The sequence below is a fragment of the Danio rerio genome, chromosome 7, assembly GCF_052040795.2.
Source record: "Danio rerio strain M-AB ecotype USA chromosome 7, GRCz13ab, whole genome shotgun sequence".
In the NCBI taxonomy this organism is placed as follows: domain Eukaryota; kingdom Metazoa; phylum Chordata; class Actinopteri; order Cypriniformes; family Danionidae; genus Danio; species Danio rerio.
In genome coordinates, this window is record NC_141027.1 from 65,339,874 (window position 1) to 65,362,616 (window position 22,743).

General features: G+C 38.5%; 2 protein-coding genes across 2 annotated transcripts in view; both read left to right on the forward strand.

The window, feature by feature from the left end:
- LOC147843244 (uncharacterized) overlaps positions 1-22,743 on the forward strand; it is a 1,033,179-nt gene that overhangs the window by 344,619 nt on the left and 665,817 nt on the right. The window lies entirely within an intron of this gene.
- LOC147843246 (uncharacterized) lies at positions 15,540-17,236 on the forward strand. Its single transcript, XM_087260104.1, has 2 exons — positions 15,540-16,896; positions 17,018-17,236. The coding sequence occupies exons 1-2, from the start codon at positions 16,192-16,194 to the stop codon at positions 17,234-17,236; spliced, it is 924 nt and encodes a 307-aa protein (XP_087116230.1). The 5' UTR covers positions 15,540-16,191.

Below are 22,743 nucleotides of genomic sequence, written 5' to 3' on the forward strand. Positions count from 1 at the left end.
AAAAAAAATATATATATAATAATAACAATTATTCTAAGATTTTAAAGACAAAAAAGATGAAAAATAATCTTTAAAAAAAATAAAACAAGAATTTTGCTTTTTTTATAAAAAATTTGAGGCAAAAAAATAATTATATATATATATATATATATATATATATATATATATATATATATATATATATATATATATATATATATATATAATGTTTGTGTATGTGTGTGTGTATACAGGATTAATCATTTTGACACTGCTTCTTCATTGCAAGTCTTCATTGAAACTAGTCTAGGATTAAATGTCTTGGCAATGTAAATTTCCCATAAGGAATAAAACATCTATCCTTACAATGCTATCTCCATTCCAACAAAATAAGTGTATGTTCTTCTTTTTCTACATTTTTCTATTCCTTGTTCACTTTTATCTAATTATAAATCACTGAATGAAGATGGAGTAGAGCTGAAGGTGTTTTGAAGCACTGCTCTCTCATTGGTGATTTAGCCCTGGTAATTAGAGACCCTGACTATCATTCTCTCTTACTTTCTTTTTTTTCTTTTCTCCTTGTCCCTCTGACTGTCCCTCCCTATTTTTCCTTTCTCTCTCTCTCTTACCACCATGCTTGCTAGATTAAACTCAGGGGAATGACCTGCCCCAGATTTTACGCTGCATTGAACTCTTAACAAATTAGAGATGGGTTATCCATGGACAGCTTAATTGCAAGGAGCATATGGTGTATTAACTCATGATCAAGATTAAATTATACATTTCCGAGCGCAGATTTGGTCTTTTCGTACATCACAGCTGCCCTGCCAATGGCTCCCTCCTCTTCTATTTTCAGCAAGAGATCTGAAAATCTGTACATTGTGAAATAATATATGATTTACAACATGCTGAGGAATTAGATGTCCGGAGAATCTGGCTGATGAATGTCTTTAACAAGTTTGCACTCATTTCAGAATAAGCCACACTTTGGAGTGTTGCACATGTTGAAGCAATGGCTGTAGATATTTGCTGCTCCACATTTGCTTCTTATTCACTGACAACATGCAATTCAGCATAATCAGATGCTAAATAATGTATTTCTCAAGTCCCGGTTATTGTTTCCGGCTTATAATTTGTTGCCTTTGCAAATTAGCCACATAATGGATTATTTGTCCTATTTCACATAAACTGCCAGGTGCTATCTGCGTGACCTGTGGAAAAGAGTCAGTAAATTATGAAAAATTAAGTTGTCCTTGCTCAACCCATGGAGTATTATAACAAAGTGAGGTTATGTTTGGATTTCTATGGATTACAGGCTCTTACAAAATTGTATTACAGTATTTAATATGATGGCCATTCAGTATTGTTTATATTGAAAAATGTTTTTTTTTTTTTTTTTCTACTAAATAATTGTCATGTGACCTGAAGGAACTCAAGGCCATATTGCAGTGATGAACATGAGTTTGAATCTGAAATCTTGATCAAGCGCACATTGTCTGGTCATTGAACTGGCTCGAGGGCTTATACTATCAGCATAACAGAGCGCCAATTGATTTTGACTATTTTGACCAATTCTTTGGTCGCTGATGTTCGGGTACCCGTCACCTAACTTAAATGATTTAACCACCTAAAAAGTTGCCTCACAAGAACCTTTCCATGACTCCCAGGTCATGCGCTCGTCCTGTGGACATCCTGCCTGCAGCCAGATGTACAATTTTGTAGAGACAACGAGATCTCTGGAAATGAATGCATACAAATGAAAGACAATCTCTTGAAATGTTACAACTAAGGCAGATGTATCTCTGAATTCTATGCCATAGTTTTCCTTTTCCTCATGCGTTGTGTTTTTTCCAAACAACCAAATTAATCAATATGTTGTTTTACTCTTATTGCAGATTAAAATGATCTCAAATGTATGATGTCTGGTACTGAGTGAAAGCTAGTGACATTTGCAATACATTGGTGTAAATGAAAAACTAGTAGTACAAACAGTATTCGTAACATTTGATGTAAGATAGTTACAAACTTACAAGAGATTTTACCATGTGAAATCAACATGCAGTCTGTTAATCATTGACCCTTACTATGATGTTCGGGGGCGTGGCCGCACACTTAATGGCAGCTGCTCATTGGAAGATTGGATGGATCAAACTAGGTTAATTAAAAACACCCTGCAACAAGAAAACTTTGCTTTTTGCATTAGCTTGCTTGTGCTCTCTGTTGCTCTCTGCCTCCTTTCGCCTGCTTGGACACTATGCTGCCACGCGATTGGGTCACCGCAAACTTTCCATGCAAACCTCTTAAGTTTCTGGGACAGCCGAATCCGCACGAACTTCCCCAAACTGACTCTCACCACTCCGTCACCTTGGTAACTTAGGAAGAAAGCCACTCACGAGCTAGTGAACTCAAAGATGTAATCGAAGCGCATCACCACTTAATCGGGAGCGCCATGTTTCCCCGAGGCCAGCCCCGCCAAGGAAACTCGACTTCAGCAAAAGGCGCAAGTAACACAAACTAATGTTGTGTAATTGATCTTAAGCAGTTAAAGACAAGCTAAATTTGTGCGTTTGTGGTTTCTCAGGTGTGATTCTAAGATCTGGTAAGAAGTACTAGAATTAATTTGGGATGGTTGTCAACTCATTTACATGTGTCAAACCACATGTAACACATACACGTGCCCCCTATACTGACACTCAGGAGAATAATCTGTTGAACAAAGTAATTATTTTTTGTTTTAAGTGTGCACAAAAGTATTATAGTTTGACAATAATCCAGTTGAATCACTGAAGGCAGATTGTCTGTTATGAGGATGTTTTTGGTACCTTTTCTGGAGTCTATGAGGGAGCTCTCATATTCACTTAGTTCGTGTTCCGAAGATGAGCAAAGGACATAAGGCACAACATGGTGAGTTATTAATTACATAATTTTATTTTTGGGTGAACTAACAATTTAAGGCTTCCTTGTGTCACGGTCACACAAGGAAGACAAAGGTGGATACATCTTTTAGGGTATTCTTGCAATGCAACAACAGCTGAGAGATGAAGCAGATGAGTGCAGGTAATGGAGAGCGATCTCACACACAATTCAAATGGTAAGTTTCAGATCTTTGATAATACACCAACATAACTTTTGTCACTTCCTTTAAGCAACTGTGTCTGCATCTACAGGAGAAGGAGAACATCTACAGAAGAGCACAGGAGGAAGAGGGAGAGCTGCATTTTATTGATAAAGAGACAGTAAAATAAATACTTTTTAATGATAAACTACCGTATTTCAATAACTTTTACTGTTAATTTATGTTAATTTATCTATTAACTTTGTGCCAAACTGAATTATCGCATCTAATAAACAGTAATTAATTGAAAAGAGAAAATATTGACTCCTTAATGTGAACTTTTAATTACTATTTTTTTCAATTGTTATTATTATAATTTTATTTATTTATTTATTTATTTATTTATTTTGCTTGTATCGTAAACTTGCTCATTTATTATTATACTGTTTAACTATTTCTTTTAATTCTTGTATTTTATTTATTATTATTTTGTTTAGAGGATATGTTTGTTTATAATTCAAACATTTGAACTTATTTTATTTTAAGGGGATAGTGGAAAAATAAGGAAAATAAGACACTCTGTAATTTTTCCTCTATTGTATTGTATACTATGATGTATTGTCTTGTTAATCTCAATAAAAAAAAAAAAAAAATGATGTGCGAATAAAGCACTGTTTCCATCCAACAAGTCAAATATCAACTGTAAAAACGTAAATGTTGCAATGAGAAGCTGTGTGAATCTTTTCTTTATTTAATAAATGACTTGCGCCTCAGAAGGCAATCCTGACACCCAGTGAACACACGGTGGCTTTTGGCATTTTTATCATCACAAAATCTCCTATAACAAAATTGCATCATCTTTTTTTAACATTATGCACATACTGGAATATGTTCGGTAAAGAAGTTTCCAATGTAGTTTATCCGCATCTTTTCTTATCAAATAAAAAGATTCTCCTACTCAGTTATACGCATATATTTTTACGTGCATTTTCAAAATTTATGTGCATGTTGGTGTTTCAATCAACTGTTTTTTATGTGCAAATCTAAATGTGCATAAAAATAGGTGGATAGAAACGTAGCTAGTGTTTTGAAGTATTTAAATTTACATGTCATATCTTTTGTTACAGACAAGCACACTATCATAAACATATGATGATGAGAAACCAGCCTGATCTTACGAGGAAACATAAGCTTTTTAAAGTTTTGTCAGTTTAGTGGCCAATATGGATGAATTCGTACGAGTTCAGTACGATTTTAAAAAGTAGGTGTGGCACCCAACCCCACCCCTTACCGCAACCGTCATTAGGTGATGAGCAAATAGTATTAAAATGTATGGATTAGATCGTAAGGATTCATACGAATTAGCCACTAAATCAAAAAGTTAAGAATTGTCATGAGATTGCGTTGTGAGAATATCATATAAAATAAAACAATGCTTTTATCAAATAACATTTTCCACAAACAGATAAACTTACTCATACATAGAAGTAGATCAGTGTCATTCACACAACTAATAACCATCATCATTGTAACAGACATAAAATTAAAGTAATGGAAAAAACATTTTTTATAGATAGATAGATAGATAGATAGATAGATAGATAGATAGATAGATAGATAGATAGATAGATAGATAGATAGATAGATAGATAGATAGATAGATAGAAAGAAAGAAAGAATTCTGGGAAAGTCAATTTGAGGTTATTTAGTATATATATTAAGGACAATTGCTGTTTACCAGGTTACAGATTTTTTACTATCTAGAATTTTTTACTTTTTTTTTGCTGTTGAACTCACAGCCATTTTTATTTATTTATATATTTATTTATTTTTTTTTTTTGCAGTGCAGCGCAAAACAACTTTTATGAGTGAGCAATATGTTGAGCATTACTGTGCTTGCACCTTCTGACTACCACAGACGGTCCTTGTGAGACATATGAGCTATTGACGACATATGATGACGTGTGTGAGTGTATAGTAGTGATGTCTCAGTTCCTATATGACTTTTTTCATCCCTACTCGTTTACACTACAGTGTGTTAGAAATAGAAATGGGATTGGGCCTTAGTCTACAAAAAGTAGAAATGTTTCATTGACCAAGTTTGACTTCTTTTTGTTTCTGTGATGTGTTCTATAAATATACCATATAACTGAGATTATTTGCATATCAACTTCATTTTTCTAAGAGAAAACATGTTGAACGGAGTAAAATGGTATGACATTCATAACACTGTTGCTGTGTATGGTTTAAATCTCATTTACTTTGCCAAGGCCTGTGGTTGTTTGCAAAAAGTGAGAACATTATTTTTTTCATCTGATAAACAGATTGAAAGACACATTCTTGTTGTGTTTTCTTTACACCATCAACTCTGATAGGATAAATTATAACTCGGTGTGTTCACAATTTAAAAAAACACTTTGTTCCAAACAACAGGTTAAACTGTTTACACAAAAGGCATGACGATGTTATGATAAGCTGCGGCACAGAAAAGAGATAAAAAAAAGGCTACAGACAGAAAGATCTTGCTGATGTTTCTATTTAATTAAATGTGAGTGAAAGGTAGATGATGAGAGAAAGTTCACATCGACAGGGTAATATCACACACATCTAGCGAAAACATCATAGTCCTCCTCCCTGAAATGCTCTTTATTTCTGTCCTGATTTCAGTAAGCATTTCAAATGTTTTTGTAGCAGAGTTTAAGTTTTAGGCTTTCTTCTGCATTCTTCAAGTTTTACTTGCAAACTTTAGCATCGAAATCCAGACAATTGACTAAGTGACCAGGTTTTCTTTTCTTTTCTTCTTTTGTTTTAATTGGAATTTTTCTTTTAGAATAATTGTATTTTTCCTAGACTGCACTAGACTATGTTGTCTGGGTTAGAGAATTGATTCTCACAATAACAATAGCACAAACAAGAGCGAGTACAATATGTTCTGATTCACTGTCTGTTACGAAAGATAAATAAATAAGATTTCTTCACCAACATATCTAAACTAACAGTACTGCAGGCACAAATATTAAATATGAAGCTGTCATTTTAATAAAATAGTATTAGATTTTATTTTCAGCAGATGTAAGAATTGTGTCACTGAAGCACCACTGCATGCTTTCCTACAGTATATAGCAGTCAAAGTCAAGATGTTCCACTTAAGCATCCTAATTAAATTACATTAACAAAAGTGATTGCAAGATTGCATAGATTCAGCAAAGTACTTTAGGTTTATATTGACATGATAGCATCATGCTGTTGCTGCAGGTTTGTCAACTGCACATCCATGATGCGAATCTCCCGTTCCTCCACATCCCAAAGGTGCTCTATTGAATTGAATTCTGGTGACTGTGGAGGCCATTTGAGTACAGTGAACTCATTGTCTTGCTCAAGAAATCAGTCTGAGATGATAACCAGCCTGAACCGTTGATGCAAGGCAGGATGGAGCCATGCTTTCATGTTGTTGACCCCAAATTGTGACCCTACCATGCGAATCTCACAGCAGAAATTGAGACTCATCAGACCAGGCAACATTTTTCCCATCTTCTATTGTACAGTTTTGATGAGCCTGTTTGAATTGTAACCTCAGTTTCCTGTTCATAGCTGACAACATTGGCACCTGGTGTGATGCTCAATTTGAACTGCAACAGATCTGCAGCTCTTGACCTAGTCTACATGCCTAAATACATTTAGTTGCTGTCATGTGATTGGCTGAATAGAAATTTGCATTAATGCAGTCGGACAGGTGTACCTAAAAAAGTGGCCGGTGAGTTTACATTAGTATAGTCAATACTGAAACCAAATTTGGAATTAATTTAACACAGTAAATCTTATGATGAAAGTCAAAAAAATTGTTCAGACCTAAATGTTTATGTTAGGGGAAAAAAAGAGGAAAAAAATATATATAAAGTTGAAGTCAGAATTATTAGCCCCGCTTTTATTTTTTAATTTTTCCTTTTTAAATATTACCCAAATGATCTTTAACAGAGCAAGGAAATGTTCACAGTATGTCTGATTATATATTTTTCTTCTGGAGAAAGCCTTATTTGTTTTATTTCTGCCAGAATCAAAGCATTTTTCATTTTTTTTTTTTTTTAACATTTAAAGGTCAAAATTATTAGCCCCTTTAAGCTATATATTTTTTCAGTAGTCTACAGAACAAACCATCATTATACAATAACTTGCCTAATTACCCTAACCTGCCTAGTTAACCTAATTAACCTAGTTAAGCCTTTAAATGTCACTTTAAGCTGTATAGAAGTGTATTGAAAAATATCAAGTTAAATGTTTTGTTCTGTCATTGCAGCAAATATAAAATAAATCATTCATTAGAGATTAGTTATTACAACTATTATGTTTAGAAATGTTTTGAAAAAACATCTTCTCTCCAATAAACAATAATTGGGAAAAAAAATAAAAATAAGAGGAGCTAATAATTCTGACCTTAACTGTATATTGGTGTGTGTGATAAGGTGGGGTAAAGAAGAGCGGCCTTAGTGTTATTCATGAGGGTTCAGGTGCTCATGGAAAAGATGAGTTTTTATTTGTCATTTGGAGTATATCAGTGAATTCACAGTCTGAGTGTAGCTACATATGTGAGCTATATGAACTGAGAAATGGATACAAAAATATTAATTTTCAAAATACGGTGTTCTCAGATATACAAGCTTCACAAGCCTTATCATCTCTAAAGTGTTTGACCAGTAATCTAAATCATTTGTACATGCATACATTTCCCCAGGTGCAAATGACCTAACACTCCTTACATAGTCACCTTTCACAGTGTAAACACACAGCTTCCCAGTGAAGCCAAGTGACTTTCATAGTCTTCACTTGACAAGTATCCACAAGTCACACAACAGTCACCAAGGACTTTGCTCTTCTTTTAGTGACAGTTTTGCTTATGTCAGGCATTTTAAACCGTTAGATTATCTGGACATGATACACTTGGATCTCACATCTTCTCTATCCTGTCTAGTCCCACAATGACAGGAAGTGGTTTATGATTTATGGAGGGTTGCGATGTCTCTCCAGTGCTGTTGTGTGGGTGTGGAGAGCTGTCCCACAGATCCCCTCTAGAGAAATCATGTATTTCAGTCTTTGCTTTCCTGCTGGATTTGGCGTCCATTCCTTTATAGGCTTCAATGCACATCATTAGCCCTTTGCTAATTACTAAAGTTCTCTCCTGAGAGTGTGCGAGTGTGCATGTAAGCAAGTTCAAGAAGAAATATAAAGGTCTATAGGATGACAAATAAAAAAAGTTTATGCAGACTCTTATGCTCACTGAGGCTGTATTAATACAGTACAGAGCAGTTTATTATCAATTTTCTTAGTCGTACACTGTAAGAAATGGCCAGGTTCATGTCCAGGTGCAACATTCATGAATTTTTCTTCAGCTTGGTCTCTATTTTAGAGGTTGTCACAGTGGAAAGAAACCTACACCAACATACAAACTCCACACAGAAATGCCAACTGGCCCAGCCGGGAGTAGAACCAGTGACCTTCTTGCTGTGAGGCGAAAGTGCTAACCACTAAAGCCACAGGTCCAGTTGAAATGGCCATACCATACACTGTAAAAATAATAATAATAAAAAAAAACAACAGTAATTTTCTGGCAGCAGGGGTGACAGATAATTAATGTAAAAAAAAGAAGAAAAAAAATGTCAGAATAACATTTTTTATGATAATCTGTAAAAAAAAAAAATAAAAAAAAAGTAATTTATTGTTCCATAATTACAAGTTATTACAGTTTTTAACTGTAATTGTACATGTTATTATTGCAGGTTATTAATGTAATAATTATACAGATTAATTTATGTCATTATGCATGAAATCTCTAAATATTTCTTAAAGTTACACTATTAACATACCTTTGAAACTGGAAAAACACTTTTAAAGAATGATTGAAAAAAAAAGCTTATAATAAGCCTGTTTCTAAAAGAGAGGTAACCTTAACTCAGAATCAGTTACCATGGTAACTGGAAAAACGAGCAGGCTAAGCACACTGTAACACGTCTTAAATGTTGTTTTAGTCATTCTAAAATGCCTTAACTGTTTCAGTATTAGTGCATATAATTACCTCCGAGCTTCTGGAGCGTGTCAACAGTCTCTGCGTCTCATGGCTTCAAACGCCCCTAAGTGTTCATTGTGTGTCAGCATTGTCTTCTAAGGCGCAAGTACATTTATTAAATAAAGAAAAGCTTGACGCAGCTTCGTCTACTGCAGTAAATTCTGTTTTTACAGTTGATATTTGGCGCCTGTTTAATCAGAAAGTGAAGATTTAGTTCTCTTTGACTCGTTGGATGGAAACGCTGCTTTATTTGCATCTTTTTGCAATAGTTTTGCACGTAAATTTATGTAATATATTAGGATGAAAACATAGATATTGCCTACATTTTAGATACACACAACAAAGTCACGTACAAGAATGGCTTGTCCTTTTTTAATAAATAAATAGCTTAAATTCACTGATCTTCGACATGTACTGTTACTAGATTAATGGGATTATTATTCTTTCTAAAAAATAATTTTTACTGCTTACCTTCTAAATGTTATATCAACCTCTATCACTTGATCAATAAAAAAGGCAGACACATAAGTGCACTTTAAAGTCTATTAAAACTGATAAATGTGTATAAAAGTTTAGAAAACATTTATAAACATCACACATTACTTATTTTATTATACTTAAATATTTAAATACTTTAAATGTAAAATTACGCATTAACTTGAGCAGCTGTTTTCCCAGGCTAACTGTCTCTGTTTCACTGATGGTTGCTTCTTTTAAATGTATAATGCTCATATTTGCTATAACTTTGCATGATCACATCAAGTTTGGCTGGAGAAATAAATGGTGTTCTCTTTTTTTTAAAGATGTTGCTAGTCACTCGTAATATCTGCGCTTCATTGATAATGCCTTTTGATAGTCACGGTGTGCACCCTTAACTCTGAGTTGGTCTACTCAAACTTGATTGACCCGACACAGATTAGCAATTCTGAAACCGAAAACTCAGAGTTTTTAATCTCTTGGTAAATCAACTCAGAGTTCATGTTTAAACTCTGAGTTGTTTGAACCTCCTTACTGAAACAGGCCCCTGCAAAACAAAGTTGAGGATCAAATAGCAGTTTGCTAACAGAATCATCTTGCAATTAAAGGTTGAAAATGGAACAAACAGGTGCAAGGATAATTAGAGTAAAGGATGCAAACAAAATAACAAAATAAAGGGGTCAAACACGGCAAGGTAAGAGAAACCGCGTTGTAACACTCACTAAACAGTTTAAGACTCAGAAACGATGTGTCTGTGAGTGTGCTGAGTTTATAGTCCTTATAATCAGTCCATACTGATACATTACACACATGCTGCATCCGAAACCGCCTACTACTCAGTAGGTACTGCATTTGAATTTAAACGTACTACTCGGCCGTTAGAAAAGTACATTCTATACAGTATGAATGTGAAAAGTATGAATGAAGTTCGGACGTACTACATCCGCCATTATCACGTGACCTACCTACGTCAGTTGCGTCGTCTCACTTCCATTCAATAATTCTCTCGCGGGGCATTATGGGACAGGGCAGCGTGCATGGCTTGTGCACTCCAGAATCTCGCCGGAAGTAGTAAGTCATCCGGGTACTTCCCGCATACTGATTTTCGAATTCTGTGAATTCGGACATACTACTCGGCTCGCATTCTGATTTTAGCGTACTATATAGTAAGGAAGTATGCGGTTTCAGACGCAGCCACAGACTATGTGAGTAATCAGTTAGAATTAGAAACCTGGGAGTGCGAGGTGCATGCTGGGAGTATTAGTTCGTTAAAGTAACATGTGTAGTTTTCCAACGATCCACAGCCACTAGATCACTGGTGATCATCACAGTTCTCATAGCAACATTGTTAGAGTAGTAAAATAAACAATTCATAGTTTACATTGCATGCATTATATGCAGCCTACAAACAATAGGCTATTATTTGTCTTTATTAATGTCATGTTAATCATAATATTTACTATCTATACTGAAAACAATTTGACTGAATCATTGTTTGCCTATTTTTACAGGAATAATCTGTAAATATTACCGTAATATTACGCGTTATTCTCTAAAAATACATACAATTTCCATTAAAAAGCAGAAAAATAAGGTAACACTAAATTACAAGCAATCACTGTAAATTTAATGTCAGAATTTTTATTACAGAACATATCTGTAAAGCAATAGGCATTTCACTGTATAATGAAAACACTGGAAAATTCTGTAAAATATACAGATAATTACCTGAAAAATAACATTGTTGGTACAGTGTACCAATAAAATCTGGTGCAATCTGGTACCAATGAAACTCTAACCCTAACCCTAACCCTACACAGTAGTCTACTCCTGTCCAGAGATATGAAACCACAGATCATATGCAGACCACAAAACATGTCTCATTCATCTGAATTCTGCATAGAATGGAGTAGATTAAACATTACAAACTGTAAGAAATAATCTGCATATAAACGGCACTGATGAAAGGAAAAGTGCCTTAGAGCAGAATTTATTACACACTTCACTTCATCCATTAATCATTCATCAGCATTAGACTTTTTAGTAGTAACAGTTCAATGCTTAACTTAAAAGACCTATCTTGGATGTGATTTTTAATAAAACTGTGATGGTCGCAAGCTGTCAAATATAGTTTTTTCAGGCAAAAGTTTGCAGTTTTTGTCAATGGAAAGCAATTGATAGTTTTCTGATAGTGACCTGTGCGTCGACCAGGGGGTTCATGAGGGGGGAGGAGGGGTTTGTGCAAAACAACAGATCATAATGGCATCAAATGCAGAATCTGGTTTCTATTTGGTTCAAGCTATGAACAACCAAATTGCTTATCATCGCAAATCTTGTCTCACAGTGTGTTATTATTACACAGGGTAACCTGCTCACCTAATGTTTACACTCATAATATTTATATTATTTGCTATAAAACTATTACCTCATGTAGAACTCTGAATCTGCATCTCATTTTGGGGTCTGCTACTGTCCACCAGAGGTTGCATTTCAATTATGGGCACATGCTTTTCCAAATAAATGAATGAATGTAAGGAATACGTGGATTTCCAACAAGGCAATCCAGGGTGCTGAAATATAATTGGCTAAAATAATCCTCCTGTGGATCTCATCTGAAACATGCAACAAAGTAAATTAGGAGCAACATATTTTACATTTTTGCTAAAATGTAGGTCAAGGCACGCATTTCCAATGAGCTTGGGTTGTGAACAGGTATATTATAAATCTCATGGGTGTGCTAAACTTTCTCTAAATTGTATTTAATTCATACAAATGCAAAAGATTTACAATAATAAAAAACGAGGTGTTTAAAAAGAGTTAAAAAGTGTCCTGCTAATAGTCCTGACATTTTCTCTATTGTGTTGTAGACTCACCAAAACCAATTATCTTGTAATTGTGGATATAATTATGATGACGCATTTGGTGGTGTGCCAGAGAAGCACTCTCCTGTGCCACCCAGCATCTTTATTTTTTTCCTATCTTCAAGAGCTGCAGAAGGCTTTTGGTGGTCTCGAGAGATTGCTTATACCTGATTCTTCTCAGAAATGCAATATAAAAATAGCCATAGCTCAACTCAGGATATCTGTTTTTTCGATTTGTTTTCATTATGTTGTGCAGTGATTTATGTACTTGTTAAAAATACTCAAGCGATACTTCTTTATTCTTTATTTTGACCTTAACCTGTAAGTAAGTGTATGATTTTGATTTAGAGCCAATTGCTTATTAAATATATGTGTCATAATGTGAGAGAGGGAGATAGAAAGTGATAGAAAGAGAGAGAGAGAGATAGCAGTGTTTCATTTTAGAGGATAAAGAGAAATAAGGAGAACTCCTCTCAAAGGAATTGCAAATCATGAGAGGTATGAGAGGAAAGCTCGCGGCTAAATGTCTTGTCAGGCACTTTTTAAAAGTGGTCTCCCCTGCGATTGACCTTCTTTATAAGCAAAGCCAGCAATAAAACAAGGTGACCACAGCAACAAAGCTTTATCCATTTTCTTCTTCTCTCACTCATCTACTCTGTTTCCCTTTTTCTTTTCATTTTATCTGATTACACAGCTACTCTTCAGCTTCAGTGAATCCAAAATGGATGTATTCAAAATAACTCTTACTGTAAATATAAGATAGAAATGATCAGTATCTGCTACAACAAGTTAGCTTCGAGTTTTAAATCTTTAAATTTGTAGACCCCCATTTTCAGCAGACTCTTCTCCATTCCACTGCCCTTTTTGCTGTCTCCGTCTCTCTCTTGCTCCTGCAAGCTCAGATCCAGCGGATCATCAGCCAGTTCCTGTTGCTAGGCAACTCCATCTCAAAGATCCTCCCAGTAGAGTTTTGAAGGTAATAAAACAATGCCCCTAGATAAACAGGAGCCAAGGTCCGGAAAAGCCGCAAGGGTGGAGGACGACAGTAACAAACTGTAAATAACTTCTATAACTTCTGCTTCAGTCTATATTTTACAGAGGCCATTAAAAAAGACGGACAAAAGAAAGAGCTTTATATGCACTGTCAAAGAGTTCATGCATTAATAAATACAATTTGGCTTCTGTTTTTCAGACAATTATCTGATGTATTCAGTTTGGCAGTATTTGCATTTTATTTAAATTTTTAATTTTGGTTCCCCCCAATTTAATCCTGCAATCCCTTGCTGATTAATAATCAGACACATCAGATGGTTAGAGGTAGAAGTAGAAAGGTTTAGTTATTGTTGTCTTTCACAGGATAGATAATTGTTCAGTCATACTTTTACTCTCAGGGTTGTTTTTATTGAAATTGATATTTAGCCATACCATATTGGTGTTTTGTAACATAAATTTTTACAAGGTGGGTTGTCAACCCACAACTTGGAGGACCAGGACACACACATACACTATGGACAGTTTAGCTTACCCAATATATGCATGCATCATGTATAGCGCATGTCTTTGGACTGTGAAGGAAACCCACATGAACATGGGGAGAACATGCAAAGTCTACACAGAAATGCCAACTGACTTAGCCGTAGCTCGAACCAGCAAACTTCTTGCTGTGAGGTGCCCCACTGTGGCACCGTGCCGCCATTGTTTAGTTTTAGGAAGTCTTGCAGGGTAGTGAATTCTGCATTGATGGAGGCTCTGGAGTGGAAACATTGACTTAAACAGATAGTTCACCCAAAATGAAAATGTGGTGCTTCTAAACCTTTTTAGGTGGTTTCTTTTTTCTGTTGGGAAAATTTTTTTAATTTTTTTGAAAAATGTAACCATTGGCTTTCACAGTAGAAAAGCAAAAACATACAGTTGAAGTCAGAATTATTAGTCCCCCCCCCCACCCCACACCCCTTTATTTTTCCCCCATTTTCTGTTTAATTGAGAGGAGATTTTTTCAACACATAATATAGTTTTAATCATAGTTTTAATAACTCATCTCTAATAACTGATTTATTTTATCTTTGCCATGATAACAGTAGATAATATTTGACTAGATACTGTTCAAGACACTTCTATACGGCTTGAAGTGAAATGTAAAGGCTTAACTAGGTTAATTGGGTTAACCAGGCAGGTTAGGGTAATTAGACAAGTGATTGTATAAGGGTGGTTTGTTATAAAGCTTAAAGGGGCTAATAATTTTGACTTTAAGATGTTTTTTTTAATGTAAAACTGCTTTTATTCTAGGCACTATATATATATATATATATATATATATATATATATATATATATATATATATATATATATATATATATATATATATATATATATATATATATATATATATATATAGACTTTCTCTAGAAGAAAAAAAAATCAGACTTACAGTAAAAATGTCCTTGCTTTGTTAAACATAATTTGAGAAATATAAAAAATACAATTCAAACAGCAGCTAATAATTCTGACCTTAGCTGTATGTCAGTGGTTACAGGTTTCCAACATTTTTTTTTTCAAAATAACAGCTGCGTCTCAAATGGCACACAACACTATGCACTCATGCACTATGTACTTATGCACTTACACACTCAACAACATAGTATATGTATGTAGTGTTGTCCCAGATGGAGCACTAATGTTTTTTTGCTAAACGGAAATTGAACCGTTTCCATAATGATGTTTGACGGTCTCAAAATCAGTGAAATAAATGACCGAAGTATCAAATAATACCTGTTATGAGTATAACCTCATTCACCATAGGGAGGTGCTATAATCACTCTCGTAGGAGAATTTTGCTTTCAGCACCCAAAATAAATAAAGTTATCCAACATCTGCGCCCGATAGCTCCACCCCTTCTGCTACTTGAGCAAAGCTCTGACTGTTGAGTGCGTAAAGTGTCCATCATTACACACTTCATTTTACCGGCTGAATGTCAGGGTTCTGCCACTTTGGTCTTGTAAATTCTTGTTTTGGTGGCAGAGCTTTGACACTACTCAGGTCAGGTCCTGTTTCTGTCTCTGTGTGCGCGCGCGCCGTCGTGGGTGTACGCAGAGTGTGCGCGCTTCTGCTTGACGCGGCCGCGCGCGCGCTCTGCGTCCCTCAGACGCGTGCGCTCTTGTACTCGTGTTTGTGTTTTCGTTTGTCAGCAGCGTGGTGTTTCATTCCCAGCGTCTCAGTCTTGTTGGTTTCGGTTTTGGTCGGCGCTGGGATGAAGCATGCACGCTGCGTGTGTGAGCGCACAGTGAGTGCTTTCATTCATCGTGTGCTCGTGTCTTGCGTCTTTTGTCAAAGCACATGGCTCGGTGTTTACATTGTGGTCACGTGCTTTTGTCGTGTGCTTCAGTGTTGTGTTATGTGAGCGCATGGCTTGTATTGTCTCTCTGTGTCATGCGCTCTCCCGTCTATTGTCTAGTCCCACCCTCCTTGTAAACCCTTTATTAGTTAATTGTGTTCACCTGTGTGTCAATTTACTTTTTGCTTTATAATACCCCTCATGTTTTCAGTCCTTTGCTAGTTCGTCGTCGATATTACCTTGTCTTGTTGTCTCCAGTCCTGTCAAGTTTGTTTTTGCCTTTTTAATTCATGTTTTCCCCTTCGGGGTAGTTTTGTTTTGCCTTTTATTTTTATTTGTAGTTTATAATAAATATTTCTACATTTTTTCTGCAATTGGGTCTGCACTCCTTTTTTTCCCTCACCGATCGTGACAGTACGAACTGGCCAAAATGAGGACCCAGCAGAAGGATGACTCCTTCCTCAGCCACATGCCACAGCTTCTCCGTCTGCATGCGCTGCGGCAACATGGCTCTGAGCTAAAGGAGTTTGCGGAGAGGTTCCGTATGGCAGCAGAGGGGCTTGGGTTCAATGACTGGGCTCTTTTGAATCTCCTGAACTTCGCTCTTGATAAACCCCTCTATCCTCTGCAGATACAGAGATTGGTGGGCTACTCGTACAAACAGTTTGTGGACCATATGGTTAATCAAGTTGCCCATGAATGTCGTCAGGAGAGAATCTGCTCTGTTCTTCCACCAACAGACCAACCTGAACCCAGCTCACTGCTGCCTCCCACAGAGAAGAGGAAACTGAGGAGGAGGAACAGGTCTTCCTCTATCATTACCCCTCTATTGGTGACGGAACCTGCTGCAGCCCACCCAGCTACAACCCTGGCTGCAGCATCACCCAGTGAAGCAACCGCAACAGACACTGCACCAGTCCAGCAGACAACTAGGTATACTGCGGTGTCTGAAGAGGTGGCCAGCTTCCCGCCACCAAAAATAAGGAAGCGTAGGAGGAGAAAGGGCTCCTCCACCATACTGGCTCCAGCCCCAGAGCACCCTCCAGTGTCGGCTCCAGCCCCAGAGCGCCCTCCAGTGTCGGCTCCAGCCCCTGAGCGCCCTCCAGTGTCGGCTCCAGCCCCTGAGCGCCCTCCAGTGTCGGCTCCAGCCCCAGAGCGCCCTCCAGTGTCGGCTCCAGCCCCAGAGCGCCCTCCAGTGTCGGCTCCAGCCCCAGAGCGCCCTCCAGTGTCGGCTCCAGCCCCAGAGCGCCCTACAGTGTCGGCTCCAGCCCCAGAGCGCCCTCCAGTGTCGGCTCCAGCCCCTGAGCACAGCTCAGTGCCGGTCCCAGTCCGGCTCCTTGCCCTGCCGGCACCACCCAGACGTCTTGCCCTGCCGGCCCCAGCCCGGCTCCTTGCCCTGCCAACATCACCCAGACGTCTTGCCCTGCCAGCCCCAGCCCGGCACCTTGCTCTGCAGGCATCAACCAGACGTCTAGCCCTGCCGGCACCAGCCCGGCTCCTTGCCCTGCCGGCGCCACCCAGACGCCTTGCCCTGCCGGCGCCACCCAGACGCCTTGCCCAGCCGGCGCCACCCAGACGCCTTGCCCAGCCGGCGCCACCCAGACGCCTTGCCCAGCCGGCCCCAGCCCGGCTCCTTGCCCTGCCGGCGCCACCCAGACGTCTTGCCCTGCCGGCGCCACCCAGACGTCTCGCCCTGCCGGCGCCACCCAGACGTCTCGCCCTGCCGGCGCCACCCAGACGTCTCGCCCAGCCGGCCCCAGCTCGGCGCCCTGCCCTGCCGGTGCCACCCAGACGTCTCGCCCTGCGGGCCCCAGCCCGGCGCCTTGCCCTGCCGGCTCCCCTCTGGTCTCCAGCCCTGCCGGCTCCCCTCTGGTCTCCAGCCCTGCCGGCTCCCCTCTGGTCTCCAGCCCTGCCGGCTCCCCTCTGGTCTCCAGCCCTGCCGGCTCCCCACAGGCCTCCAGCCCAGCCGACTCCCCACCGACCTCCTGCCTTGTCTCCTAGGATAGACTCTCCCTGGGTCGTCCCTCCTGCTCCTCCCTGGTGTTTCCTCCCTGCACCCTGGACGGACCCTCCGGCTCCACCCTGGCTCCCTGCCGGGGCCCCCGACCCACTGAATCCACCCTGGACTGTCCCTCCTGATCCTCCCTGGTCTTGCCCTCCCATCCCTCCCTTGTTTGTCTTGTTGAGTCCGGCTTGGCTTCCCTCCCTCCCCCCCTTCATGTCGTCTTGCCTGTTCACCTCCCTGTCTTGTTTTTGTTGATGTTGCCTGTTTTGTTGTCTTGTGGTGTTTCTTGTCTGTCTTGTACCTTGTTGGATGTTCCCTTTAGGGACGCCAGGTGGCGTCCCTTTTGGGGGGGGCTAGTGTCAGGGTTCTGCCACTTTGGTCTTGTAAATTCTTGTTTTGGTGGCAGAGCTTTGACACTACTCATGTCTGGTCCTGTTTCTGTCTCTGTGTGCCCTCAGACGCGTGTGCTCTTGTACTCGTGTTTGTGTTTTCGTTTGTCAGCAGCGTGGTGTTTCATTCCCAGCGTCTCAGTCTAGTTGGTTTCGGTTTTGGTCGGCGCTGGGATGAAGCATGCACGCTGCGTGTGTGAGCGCACAGTGAGTGCTTTCATTCATCGTGTGCTCGTGTCTTGCGTCTTTTGTCAAAGCACGTGGCTCGGTGTTTACATTGTGGTCTTGTGCTTTTGTCGTGTGCTTCAGTGTTGTGTTATGTGAGCGCATGGCTTGTATTGTCTCTCTGTGTCATGCGCTCTCCCGTCTATTGTCTAGTCCCACCCTCCTTGTAAACCCTTTATTAGTTAATTGTGTTCACCTGTGTGTCAATTTACTTTTTGCTTTAAAATACCCCTCATGTTTTCAGTCCTTTGCCAGTTCGTCGTCGATATTACCTTGTCTTGTTGTCTCCAGTCCTGTTTTGTCCTGCCAGCCCTGTCAAGTTTGTTTTTGCCTTTTTAATTCATGTTTTCCCCTTCGGGGTAGTTTTGTTTTGCCTTTTATTTTTATTTGTAGTTTATAATAAATATTTCTACATTTTTTCTGCAATTGGGTCTGCACTCCTTTTTTTCCCTCACCGATCGTGACACTGAATGAGTGCATCATTCAGGTAATTAAAGTGCACTTATTATTTTTAGAGTTTTCAGGATAAATACACTGCTTACTCTATTCATACTACAAAATGGCGTAGAATAGTGCATAAGTATGCGATTTGAGACACAGATAACGTCTTTTGTGTTCAACAGAGAAACTCAAACAGGATTGTGACAAGTGAAGGGTGGTAACATTTTAATTTTAATGAACAATCCCTTTAGGCGGGCTGTAAAGGCTAGTCCAAGACAAGAGCAGGCTAAGACTGCTGCATTAAAAAGCCACTATGTTACATTTTAATTTTAAGCCAATTAAAACTGCATACCAGTCCAACAAAAATAAATATTGACTAAAATATTTATTTTAAATAATGCTTTTATTCCAATCAAACTGAAAGAAATAAAACTTTCCCTAGAAGAAAAAAAAATATTATAGAAAATACTTTAAAAAATTTCCTTGGTCTGTAAAACATTTCTTAGGAAATACTTGGAACTCTCCGTTTTTAAAAAGCCATAATTACCTACTGCCGAGTTCAGACTGCATGATTTTAGCCCTGATTTTGACTTGCCATCAGGATTTGAAAAACCCCAACAAATGCCTGAAATGAAAACAGTGAGCAACAATCACACAATGTGAACCATCAAAGACGCAATCTGAGAGAATTGCCGATAAGTCGCAGATGCCCATTAGATATTTGGCATGCTAAATATCTAGAGCTGTCGGCAATTCAAAACATGCCGTGTGAATGTGATCTGATTGAAAATAACATTGACGGTCACCTACAGCCAATGAGAGAGCATTATTTACTAGTGTGTGTACCTGCAGGCCAGCAGAAGGTTGAGGAAGAAGTTAAAAACGCTCATTTTCGGTTTATTTGAACCCAAAAATTGGACGAAAACTAGTAATTTGACAGCAGCACCCATGACAGTTTGACGTGTCATCTGAGCAATATCACAACCGGTCAACAAAGAAAAAAGAGGTGAGCCAAGGTGAGCAAACATGTATATTTTCTGCCCCACTAAAGGCTTCTTTTTCATTATGTAGTTAATAACAAAATATAGGTTATGTGACCTCGCACTGTTTTCATGTCAGTCCTTGCGTGTTTGGTTGTGAGATGTAGTTTGGACAAAGTTGTCAGCGATTTTTTCTATTGTAAAGTCTTGCAGTGTGAAACCCAGTTTTGCTGATCCATCTTGCAATGTAAACAAAACAGCAATGAAATGCTAGCCCAGATACTCATGCAATGTGAAAACATCTGTTACACGACTACTTTGAAAATCATGCAGTCTGAACTCGGCATAAGGTAAAGGATGGATTAACAAATTGCAGGGCATAATTTCAAAACTAGTAAATATTAAAACATCACTGATTAAAATTGATTTGTCAATTTAATTCATAACAAAGGAAAGTGATAAGTGCAGTATCTGAGACGTTAGTGAGGTATGCATCGCCAAACAATTCATGAATGTGGTCCTTAAGGGTGCGTGATCCTTTACCCAAATTAACTTCACTGCTGGATCTAACTGGCAGTCAGTCGTTCTGTAACGAGGAGGCTGACAAGGGGAAAATGAGAAGAAGTGTGGATCCATGTACAGTACATTTTTTAACACAAACCAGAAACTAAAGCAAGAACAAGAGAACAGAGACAAAGCAGGCTGAACGATAAACAATACAACACTAAACAATGACTGACAATAAACTGAAACAGGGCTATTTATATAGCGGGTAACAAGTTAATAAGAGGAAGAAGAATTAAGCTGGTCTTAACACGCTTTTCCCACCATAGACTTACAATCATACGCACGCAAATGCGTCAGACTGTAAACACAGGAGCATGCCTCAAGTTCCAGCTTGGTGAACTCTAACCTGCGAAATCGCATCACTTGACAGCATGAGACCAATCAAGGATCAAAACATGACCTCTCTTGACAGAAATTTAAAATATGGAGCAATTGCTCGGTTTTTAAATGTCTAATCATCCTGTTTAATCCCGCCCCTTTTCGCAGAGCTGTGTGACCGAATTTCGCAAGCTCAAACTCTAGTTAACCGCAGCTTTAGTTACTGAAATACAAACAGTGGTAGCCATGGTACTAACAAGGGTGCAGGGGAACAAAGAAACCAGGAAATTAACACAGAGGCAAACACAAAGTGGCAAATACAAATGGGGTAAAATACCCCAAAACAGAGACTTTATTTACAACAGAGATTTTAATTTAATTTCTCTTTGGCATGCACAAGTTAGTTAAATTAAATTTGTCTGGCTAGAATTATGATTTTCTTTGCCTTTTCATTCATTTACTTATTTATTTAGGAATGGATGGTACGTTAAGGGGTGACACAGTGGCTCAGTGGTAAGCACTGTTGCCTCACAGTAGGTTTGCTGGTTTGAGTCTTGGTTGGACCAGTTGGCATTTCTGTGTAGAGTTTGCATGTTGCCATGGGTTTCCTCCAGTTTCCTCCACAGTCCAAAGGCATGTGGTATTGGTCATTTAAATAAAATGTTTGCTGTAATCCATGTGTTTGAATAAGTGTGTTTAGATGTTTCCCAGTACTGGGTTGCAGCTTATGCTTAATAAGTTGGTGGTTTATTTCACGGCGACCCCTCATTAAAAAAGGGACCAAGTCTAAGGAAAATGAATAAATGAATGATACATTAAATGTAAATTTTTTTTAGTCTTGGCCTTGTTTTACACAAACACCTGCACTTTTAAACAACTCACCGTGCAATACAGAGATTGTTTGTAGCTAAATATTTTAATTAAAACCAATGCATTTCTTGAATGTAGCTCATATTCCCATTCTTTCTTACCAACAACCTACACTGCCTGACAAATGTCTTGTAGCCTAACCAAGTTTTAGGCCCAACAAATAAAAACTGGACTTCTAGTTGATTATCTGGTATCAGAAGTGGCTTATTTAAAAGGCAAAAGCCTCAAAATTATGCTTATTTTATCAAATAAAATATGATCATGCCTTGATATTTAATATTTTAATTAGGGCAGTAAGGTCTGACTTTGCTTAGACAAAAGTTTTGTCACATATAAAGTCATGGTGCAGTGGAAAAATAATGAATATTGTGTCTGACTCCCATGAGTTTGGAGGACTGCATCCATGCATCTCTGCAATGACTCAAATCACTTATTAATAAAGTCATCTGAAATGGCAAAGAAAGCATTCTCGCAGGAATCCCAGAGTTCATCAAGATTCTTTAGATTTATCTTCAATGCCTCCTCCATCTTACCCCAGACATGCTCAATAATATTCATGTCTGGTGACTCGGCTGGCCAATCCTAAAGCACCTTGTTACGGCCCAAACTCAAAACTGGCTTGAATAACAATAACAATCAAGTCTTGAGCCGAACATATGGAAGACACAGACGATGAATGGTTAAATTGACGCTCCGTCAATACGTTTTATTTTTACATAAATCATAAGTTTTCAAAAGACAAAACATTAACAAAAATCAAGTAGACAGGTAGGGAAGCTAAGGAAAACAGGTCTCTGACTATACTGCTTTAAAGGGACAGATCTTACCTAAACTCCTGTAAAAGGAATAAAAATAGGTGAGTCTTCCGGGCCACTGCTAACCTTCGCTAAACTAAATAAATAACAAAACGTGACTATGAAAAGTAAACCCCTACCTGCTACAAAACAAAGTATCAAAATAAACAAACTAGTTAACACATTACGAACTAAAAATCAAAAGATTAACATGAACAAAACACTAAATGGAGCGGCATCTAGATGACCGCTTGTGGATCACCGTCAGCCAGACCGCCTGAGTGCAAGCCACCACCGAGCTGAGGGAGGGCGAGAGACTGCAAGACAAAGAGAGAGAGAGAGACGCCATTGTTGTCAGTGTTATATAGTGGGAATCCCCAGTGACGTCACGGG